We start from the raw sequence: 10,515 nt of genomic DNA on the forward strand, positions 1-10,515 counted from the left end.
ACCACCCTCCACCCCAGACACCACACCCACCACCCCAGACACTACACCCACCACCCCAGACACTACACCCACCACTCCAGTCACTACTCCCACCACCCCAGACACTACACCCTCCACCCCAGACACTACAACACCTACCACCGGGACAATCTCAGGTCAGGATAATTTATACTTTATCAATTGTGGTCATTACAAAATGATTAGTGTTTTATGATGGTAATTTTTTTTTTAGTCATTTAAGGTCAGTCATTTGAATGGTCAACAATGTTTAGAACTCTTTTTGCGAACATCACAATACCATGTAGAAACAACAGAGAGCCATTGACCAGGAGAGATCTCCCTTGTCTGACACATTATCAGCATTTGGCCAAGTCACCATATCCACTGCATCCCTTTCAAGGGCTCAGTGAAATGCCTAGTAATCTGTTTAAATTGGTGGTTCATCATGCTTCAAGGGTGTAATTAAATTCTATGGGAATGGGTGATGGAGAAATGTTAAAGGAATTTTCACTTTTGGTGGTCCCTCAGTGACTAGTTGAAGATTCAGGACAACTAGAGAGAGACTTGGGCCACTGAACGATCAAAGAGATTGTCTTTGCGTTGAATCTCAGGAAATGAGAAAGATATTAAATGAATATTGTGCGTCAGTTTTTACTGTGGAAAACGAAATGGAGGCTGGGGAGCTCAGGGAAATAAAGATCGATGTTTTGAGAACAGTTGACTTTCAGAAAAGTAAGCGGGGGAGGTCTTAGAAAATATAAAGGTGCTTACATCTCCAGGATCTGATCTCGTGTATTCCAGGACTTTGTGGGAAGTTAGGGAGGAAATTGTTGGGCCTCTTACAGAAATATTTGTATCGTTGCTTTTTAGAAAGATAGAATCCCGACAATGTGGAAACAGGCCCTTCAGCCCAACAAGTCCATACCAACCCTCCGAAGAGTAACCCACCCAGACCCATTCCCCTACTGTCCTATATTTACCCCTGATCCATGCACCTAACCTACACATCCCTGAGCACTGTGGGTAATTTACTGTGGCCAACTCACCCTGACCTGCACGTCTTTGGAGTGTGGGAGGAAACCCACGCAGACACGGGGGAGAACGTGTAAACTCTACACAGACAGTCACCCGAGACTGGGCCCCTGGCGCTGTGAGGCAGCAGTGCTAACCACTGAGCCACCGTGCCTATTAATACGGGTGAGGTGCCAAATGACTGGAGAGTGGCTAACGTTGTGCTTTTATATAAGAAGGATGGAAGGAGACATCTGGGAACAATGGACCCGTGACTCTGACTTCAGTCGTGGGGGTGTTGTTGGACGTGATTCTGAAAAATCGGATTTTGCTGTACATCTCTAGACTCTATATGCTTTCGGAGAGGCAGTGACTGATTAGGGATGGTTTTGTGCGAGGGAAATCATGTCTCGAAAACTTGATTGAAGTAACCAAGACGATTGATGAGGACAGAGTGGTCGACATTGTCTACTTGGGACTTTAGTAAAGCCTTTGACGAAGTTCTGCATGGTAGACTAGTTCGATCACATGGGATTCCGAAGATTCAGGCTGGTGGTGGAGGATTGTTTTTCAGACTGGAGGCCTGTGACCACGGATTGGTGCTGGGTCCACTTTTAGATTAGATTACTTACAGTGTGGAAACAGGCCCTTCGGCCCAACAAGTCCACACCGACCCTCCAAAGAGCAACCCTACATTTACCCTTTCACCTAACACTACAGGTGCTTTAGCGCGGCCAATTCACCCTAACCTGCACATCTTTGAAAGTGTGGGAGGAAACGGGAGCACCCGGAGGAAACCCACGCAGACACGGGGAGAACGTGCAAACTCCACACAGTCAGTCGCCCGAGGCGGGAATTGAACCCGCGTCCCTGGCGCTGTGAGGCAGCAGTGCTAACCACTGAGCCACCATATTTGTCATTTATATTAATGATTTAGATGAGAATGAAGGAGGCTTGGTTCGTAAGTTTGTGGATGGCACCAAGATTGGTGGTATCGTGGAGGGTGAGAAAGGTTATCTGGGAACACAGCGAGTTTGGGCCAGTGGGCTGAGGAATGGCAGATGGAGTTTAATTGAGATAAATGCAAGGTGTCGTATTTTGATGAGGCAAACCAGGGCAGGACTTACGCAGTTAATGATAAGACCCTGGGGAGTGTTATAGAACAAAGAGGTCCAGGGGTACAGGTTCATAGCTTCTTGAAAGTGAAGTTACAGGTAGACAGGGCGGTGAAGAAAGCTTTCAGTATGCTTGCTTTCATTGGTCAGAGCATTGAATATAAGAGTTGGGACATGTTGTTGCAGCTGTATAAGACATTGATGAGGCCACATTTAGTCTGGCCTCCCTATTATAGAAAGAATATTATTAAACTGGAAAGAGTGCAGAAAAGATTTACCAGAATGCTACCTCGACTGGAAGGTTTGAGTTATAATGAGAGGTTGGATAGGCTGGGACCTTTTTCCTTGGAGCACAGGATACTGAGGGGTGTCCTTATAGAGGTCAATAAACTCATGGGAGATATAGATAAAGTAAATAGCCATTTTCCATTGTAGGGGAATCTAAAATGAGTGGGCATAGGTTTAAGGTGAGAGGGGAGAGATACAAAAGGATTTTCACATAGAGGGCGGTGAGTGTCTGGAACAGGCTGCCAGAGGTAGTGGTGGAAGGGAGTACGTGCTGTCATTTACGAAATATTTCGACAGTTACATGGATAGGATAGGTCTGGAGGGATATGGGCCAAATGCAGCCACATGGGGCTAGTTTAATTGTGAAAACTGGGCGGCATGGATGAGTTGGGCCGAAGGGCCTGGTTTCCATGCTGTAGACCTCCACGACTCCAACTGAGCAACTAATTTTCCTCTAACCTGTTTCCTCTGTCAGATGGCGTTTGTATCGTGTCAGGAGATCCTCACTACATAACCTTCGACCAAAGGAAGTTTACCTTCCTGGGGACCTGCACCTACACTCTTGCCAGAAGTTGCGAGAATAAGACAGGTATGTGTAAAAGAGAGATAATGATCCTGATACACAACCTCTCTGAGAGGGAGAGCCGAGTTATGTTAAAAAAAGCTTGACCTAAGACGTCTCTCTTTTCATAGCCATTGGGCCTCTGAGTGGCTGCTGTATTCATCGTGATAATCCTCTCTTGAACAACAGTTCAAGTCTCACTCCTTGAATTCTAAGTCCAAATCAACACTCCATGTGGCTGTACTGAGTTAGTGCTGCATTGTCAGAGGCCTTTGGATGAAATGTTAATTCCCTCAGGCAGGAGTGAGCAAGGCCGCAGGGGGAGAAGAGTTTAGGAGTTCTGTCTGGTCTGCTGAGCCAGTGTTCGTCTTCCTTGTTCAACAGCAAAAACAGCAGATCTGGTGGGCTTTGGGATCACAAAAGATGCTAAGCAAACATCACACTGTTATTTTTAAAAATAAACACAGTATGTGCTGGAGAAATACAACAGGTTTGGCAGAGAGAGAGAAACAGCATTCACATTTCCAGCCCACCGTGACTCTGTCTTTGGAACTCTACCCCATTGTTGGCCACGTTTGTATGAGATGTACTCCTTGCACGTGTGTGTGTGTGTGTGCTTGCATTCAGTGTGTTAATGTGCATATTTCTGTATTTGTGTGAATATTTCATTGCCCTATGCGTGTGTGTATGGTTCTATCAGTGTGCTGTTTGTATCTGTATGTCTACCTCTTTATGCACGTGTGTGTATCTTCCTGTCTGTGCATGTCTGTGTAGGTGTATCTATCACTCTGTCTGTCTGTGTATTAGTCCATTTGTGATTGTATGTGTATCTCGATGTACATGTGTCTGTCTGTATGTGTGTGTGTGTCAGTGTGCTTATGTTACTGTGTGTCCACCTGTACAGTTTGTCTATGTCAGTATACATGTTTGTGTGCCTATATTTCTGCGTGTGAAAAGGTTGTCTCTCATAAACTTTCTCTGTTGATCTCGCTCTCTGTGCACCTTCTCTGATGCCATGTATCTATTTGTGTGTCTGTGTGTTTATGTGAGTGTGTGTATGCATGTGTGTGTGTCTGTGTCTGTGAGCATTTGTGTGAGTGTATGTGCGTTTCTGAGTGTGTGTGTGTGTGTTTGTGAGCATTTCTGTGAGTGTGTGAGTGTGTGTGTGCGTTTGTGTGTCTGTGTGTGTGAGAGAGAGAGAGAGAGTTTGTCAGTGCTTATTTGACAGTCAATATGCTTCTCTCCTTTAATGTTATTCAATGATTTCCAGGACCCTGGTTCAGCATCGAAGGCAAGAATGAGGAGAGGGGATTACCTGGAGCCACTTACCTCAGAAAACTTTACATCACCGTTGACGACATCACCATTACTCTGATGAAAAACAGGCGAATCCTGGTTAGTCTCCCCACAGTTTCACCAATCATTTTGATTGAGAGTTTCACTGAGTTCAGTCAGTCAGAATGACTTTTTTTTTTTCTCTTTATTTATTCATAGGATGGGGGCCTCGCTGGTCAGGCCAGCTTTTTATTGCCCATCCTTAATTGTTAAGGGTCTTGGGTCTGGAGTCACATGTAGGCCGTAAGGACAGCAGTTTCCTTCCTTAAAGGGCATTAGTGAGCAAGATGGGCTTCTCCTGAGCATTGAGTCTTAATTCTTTTTTAACACTTAATTCAAACTTCCACGATGGCAGGATTCGGACTTTGGTCCCCAGAACATCACCTGAGTCTGTGGATTATCAGTCCAGCATTAATACCACCCGACCATTGCTGCCCCAATGAAAACTGTTAGATTGCAATTAAAACCAATGGCTTCCTCAATGTCATTCAGGGAGGGATCACTGCTATCCTTACCCAGTCTGGGCTAGGAGCAGGCAGGTGGGTGGGGTTTAGTTTGGGATTAAGGACTGGTTGACCCAAAGGGGTCTGTTTCTGTGCTGGATGACTGTATTAAATTTAAAATTTGAGAGGTTCATTCTAGAGTCCAGTAACAGCGGGGAAGAAGCTGTTCTTGGTACGTGTGTTTAAGCTTTCGTATCTTCTGGAAGAGATTATAACCGGGGTGGGAGGAGTCTTTGATGATGCCGGCTGCCTACCTGAGGCAGCGGGATGTACAGGTGGAGTCAGTCAGCGGGAGGTTGGTTTATGTGATGGACTGGGCTGTGTTCACAACTCTCTCTGCAGTTTCTCACGGTGCTGGGCAGAGCAGATGCCATATCAAGCAGTGATGCACCCTGATCGAATGCTTTCTCTGATAGTTAAAGCACTTTAAATGTCAGCTCAGACGCATATCCTCATCAACAGCAATTTGCCCCAATTGCCAAAGGAGATTCGAAGAAAGGAGAAAACATAGATTCTCCCCTTCTCCCTATCACTGCCAAACTGCGTGTGGCCTCTTTTCTACCTTCCTCTCACCCCTCTGAGTCCTTTATTGACCAAAGACTATTTGTTTAACTTGCCCTTGACTATCCATGTGACCCAGTCTAGGGCAAAGAATTCTCCACATTTCTTTCCCTCATTACCCATCTCGCTATCATTGCCCAGACTCAGTTCCTGTATTGATTGGGACAAACCACATGGATTTTCTGATTTCAGATCTCTACTGAAATGGTTCCCTTTGGGAGATGGATGGGGGGGGGGGGGGAATTAAATCAGGTTGCGCTACCTAGTCTTCAGAACAAAACCAACCAAATCTTTCCACTGTGGAAACAGGCCTTTCAGCCCATGCACTGACAGGCAGCCCATCCTATCCCCATAACCCGGCATTTCCCACCTGACCTGCAGGCTACGGGGACAATGTAGCACGGGCCAATCCATCCTAACCTGCACGTCTTTGGACTGTGGGAGGAAACCGGAGCACCCGGAGGAAACCCACGCAGACACGGGGAGAATGTGCAAACCTTCACACAGACAGTCACCCGAGGCTGGAATCGAACCCTGGTCCCTAGCGTCGTGAGGCAGTCGTGCTAACCACTGAGCCAGCGTACCACCAACAAGCATGGTGTAATTTGAGTCATCAGATTGACCAAAGAACCAGGCTATGGAGTGGGGTAGCACACACCTTCTACAAAGTCAGCACAGGAGACCAGACAGGAAAATACGGCTGAAGGGCATGCCTATTTATTTTTAAAGTAATATTAGATTATTCACTACCAACTAGGAATCCAGAGGCAACACTGTTCACAGGGATTTAATTCCAACTTTTCCATTCATTGAAATTAATGCTGCTAAAGTGGAATTTGAATTCAGAGCATTAGCCTGGGCTGTTAATCCAGGGATATCACCAGTATATTACCCTGTCCACCTGACCTAGAGCTATCCGGTCAAAACTGCCATTGCTGGTCTAATTCTACCCACAATACACAGCTACGGAGTTGAAGTTAGATAGTTTGAGTAGCATGGTGGTTCAGTGGTTAGCACTGCTGCCTTGCAGTGCCAGGGACCTGGGTTCAATTCCCACCTCAGGCGACTGTCTGTGTGGGTTTCCTCCAGGTACTTATGTTTCCTCCCACAGTCCAAAGATGTGCAGGTTGGGATGGATTGGCCATGCCACATTGTCTCCATAGTCTACAGGTCAGATGGGGAATGCAGGGTTATGGGGATAGGATGGGCTGTGGACTCAATGGGCTGATAGGCCTGTTTCCACAGTTGAAGAGATTTGGTTGGTTTTGTTCTCCCCAGATTAGGGACTAGGTATCGTAACCTGATTTATCTACCCCCCTCCCATCCATTTCCCAAAGGGAACCTTTTCACCAGAGGTCCGAAATCAGAAAATCCATATGGTTTGTTCCAATCAATACAGGAACTGAGTCTGGGCAATGAAATAAAGGTGTGTATGTGTGTGGAGTTTGCACATTCTCCCCTTGTGTCTGCGTGGGTTTCCTCCCACAGTCCAAAGATACCCAGATTACGGTGGATTGGTCCTGATAAATTGCCCATTGTGTCCAGGGATGTGCAGGATAGGTGGGTTAGCCAATGGGAAATGCAGGGTTACAGGGATAGGGTAGGGGGTTGAGTATTGATGAGATGCCCTTCAGAGGGTTGGTATGGGCTGAATGGCCTGCTTCCACACTGTAGGGATTCGATGATCATTTTGGTAGAACTCTAAACAGAATCCATACCTATCGGATACAAACCAGTCACAGCCAGGCTCTCTCCCACTTCAGGACAAACATGAGACAGAATCCCTTAAACAAGCCATTTCTCACTGTGACAGAGCAGTTGTATTTTACAAGTAGTATTTCTGATTAATACAGTGTTCCCATTAATCTGGGAAGCTTATCTCCTTCACAACCAAGCTATTGTTGTGTATCAATTTCAGCCTTGGTTACCAGGCAGTTACATAGACCATCCATCCCAGTGACAGCCTGATTGAATCAAACAGCCTGCTCACCCAACTGTTCAAAACAACTTGGAAAACATTTGCAAAAACCCAACACAAAATGTCTACCGTTAGGCGTGATTACATGATTGGGTCGCACTTGCTGAACAATCCCAACTGCGATAATAACCACCCCAGCAAAGCAATTTCAGGTAATTACGGGAGCAAGAGTAGGCCATTCAGCCCATCAAGCTTGCTCCACCATTCAATATGATAATTGAATTAGATCCACGGGGAGCACCCTTTATTTACATGTAGGGAGGCCTTGATGCTGACCCAGCTCCCTCAGAGCCAGCTCTCAGAGTGAACAGCTGAAAATGTGTTGCTGGAAAAGCGCAGCAGGTCAGGCAGCATCCAAGGAGCAGGAGAATCGACGTTTCGGTCATGAGCCCTTCTTCAGGAATGATGCCCGAAACGTCGATTCTCCCGCTCCCTGGATGCTGCCTGACCTGCTGCGCTTTTCCAGCAACACATTTTCAGCTCTGATCTCCAGCATCTGCAGTCCTCACTTTCTCCTCAGAGTGAACAGAACCTCTGGCCCTCCTGTTTATTTTTTTTTCTATTACCCCGACACTACCACCTAACTGTGGTCATGCTTATTTTTTTCCCCAGCACCCATATTGTGTGTGTGTGTGTGCAGGTGTGAGACACAGTGAAAGACACAAGGTGCACGAATCTTTATTCAGTTTCCACCACCAGGAAGAAAAGAAACACTCAAATGGCCAGCAAAATCTGTCCTAGCCCTTGTGAATTACCCAGAAACTTTCTCCATGGCAACGTCTTGTCTATCACAGTTGATTTGCCAACCAATCAGCACCATTGACCCCTGCAGTATAAACTGTTAAAATTATTTGGCATGCTTGCATTTGTCCTGATGTGTGCACGATGATTGATATTCAGCGACGGCTGGGTTCCTTCCAATCAAGGGACGATTGATAAAGTACATCTGATTTGGTAGCACTGCGACGAGGCGATCCTCTGCAGGCCTTTCAGTCAGGCTTTCTGAGCTCTACCCAAGAGAGGCGAAATATTGATGTCGTGTCTGATCCTTGTAATTACAGGTGGGCCAAACAAGGGTGAGGCTGCCAAAGCAAGTGGGCAGAGTCCATCTCTCTCAGTCCGGCCAATACGTCATGGTCCAGACAGATTTTGGCCTGCAGCTACAATACGACGGGAACCATTTTGTGAAGATAACTGTACCGGGGTGAGTCCCATGGCTTTTGAGCTCAAGCGTGCCACTCTTGACCTCAAAGAAATGCTCATCATCTCTGAGTCCAGAGCGTGAAAGAATGCTCTTCACTTGACTGGATGAGGGCATCTCAATACCATCCAGGGTGAAGCAGCCCGTTTGACTGGCACCCCATCCAACTCTTCCAGCATTCACTCCCTTCATCAATGATGCTCAGGGGCAGCGGTGTGTACCATCTACAAGGTGCACTGAAAGGTTCCTGTGGCAGCACCTACCCCCTCCACTGTCAAGGCAGTAGACACATAGGGACACCAGCATCTGCAAGTTCCCCTCCGAGTCACTCCTAAACTGGAAATATATTGGCTGTTCGTCCAGTGTTATTGGGTCAAAATCCTGGAACTGTCTCCCTGTGAGGAGGGGGGGGGTTCCCTACACCACATGGGACTGCAGCAGTTTCAGATCATCACCACCTTCTCAAGGTTGCAATTAGGGATGGGCTCTTGATCCCAACAGGCCCCAGGTCTATTTGTTAAAGGGTCTCTTTCTCTCCTAGCAACTATTACCAACAGATGTGCGGATTCTGTGGTGACTTTAACGGTCATTCTGTTGATGATTACCGGATGCCAGATGGGTCCTTGGCGGTGAATGACACCATATTTGGAGAGAGCTGGAAGACGAAAGATGACGAGGATGAGAGGTAAGTGCTGCTTATGCGCCGCGTTACATCAACCTCTTCACCTCCTGCGCTTAGACTGAGACGTGATTATTCAGAGTCTCTCAATGGTCCGATGAGTGAAGACCATGTGATAACAAGCCATAGAGGATGGGTTTGGTTGAAGATGTAGATCTTTAAGCAATGCAGCAAAGTGGCCCAGAGACAAGAAAACATCTGTCACGATGTTGAAATGAATGAGGTGGAACGCCATTTTGAACTATACAAGACGAGTCGGTCCACAATACACCATTCGCACAATTCCCTCTGGAGAGGTTTGGGCAGGGAATTCTGGACCAGAAGGCATGGCCACCAATGGTGCAGCGATAGAAATCAGGAACTTGTAAACCAGCTCTCCTTTCCTCCTCAACTCCTGTGTCGACGCTATTTGCAGGAGATGGAAATGGTTTCAAGATGGCGTCCACTTGTCATCCAAATGGCTCGAGGTACAGCTCTGAGCCAATCTAAGACCTTTCCACTGGGGTCCACGCTGACTGCATGTCCCCACTGATGCACATTCCCCCCCCCCCCCACATCAACCATGGCCAATATTTTTGAAGGGATCTCATAGTTATTTCTGGCAAAGACCCATTGAGCCATGTTGCTGTGTTCCAGGTGTAAGACTATTGTCCCAGCTCCATGCGAGAAAGAAATCCTTGACAAAGTGATCAGCGATGACCAGTGTGGACTCATCATTGATGCGACAGGACCGTTCAGGTAAGAGAAACAGGTTGCAGCAGTAGGTTATTACAGGTAGCGGAAATCGGAAATACAAGCAGAGAATGGTGGAGAAGTGAAGGAGAGGAACACAGTTAACAAGCTAGGTTGGTGCATTGTCTTCAGAACTGGGTCAAGGGAAGGCGCGAAGGAGAGGGCAAGGATACAACGTTTTGAAAAGAATTCTGAGGGATAGGATTTATGACCATTTGGCAAGGCATAGTGTGATTAAAGGCAGTCAGCATGTCTTTGTGAGGGGCAGGTCATGCCTCACAAATCTTATTGAGTTCTTCGAGGAGGTGTCAAGACAGGTCGACAATGGTCGAGCAGTGGATGTGGTGTATATGGACTTCAGCAAGGCATTTGATAGGGTTCCCCAGGGTAGGCTCATTCATAAAGTCAGGAAATATGGGATACAGGGAGATTTGGCTATCTGGATTCAGAATTGGCTGGCTGACAGACGGCAGAGAGTGGTTGTAGATGGAATGTATTCTGCCTGGAGGACAGTGTTGAGTGGTGTCCCGCAGGGCTCTGTTCTTGGGCC

The 10,515-nt window shown here is 46.8% G+C and overlaps 1 protein-coding gene across 1 annotated transcript in view; it reads left to right on the top strand.

Moving 5' to 3' along the window:
* Positions 1–73: 73 nt before the first annotated feature.
* LOC122544398 (zonadhesin-like) overlaps positions 74–10,515 on the top strand; it is a gene marked incomplete at its 5' end in the record, with an annotated part of 87,552 nt that continues 77,110 nt past the window's right edge. The window contains 6 exons of the mRNA XM_043683645.1: positions 74–155; positions 2,890–3,003; positions 4,247–4,371; positions 8,415–8,557; positions 9,096–9,239; positions 9,870–9,971. Of these exons, the coding sequence (XP_043539580.1) occupies positions 74–155; positions 2,890–3,003; positions 4,247–4,371; positions 8,415–8,557; positions 9,096–9,239; positions 9,870–9,971 (710 nt within the window). The remainder of the gene's footprint in view (positions 156–2,889; positions 3,004–4,246; positions 4,372–8,414; positions 8,558–9,095; positions 9,240–9,869; positions 9,972–10,515) is intronic.

Source organism: Chiloscyllium plagiosum, chromosome 48 (assembly GCF_004010195.1).
Source record: "Chiloscyllium plagiosum isolate BGI_BamShark_2017 chromosome 48, ASM401019v2, whole genome shotgun sequence".
NCBI classification, from domain to species: Eukaryota; Metazoa; Chordata; class Chondrichthyes; order Orectolobiformes; family Hemiscylliidae; genus Chiloscyllium; species Chiloscyllium plagiosum.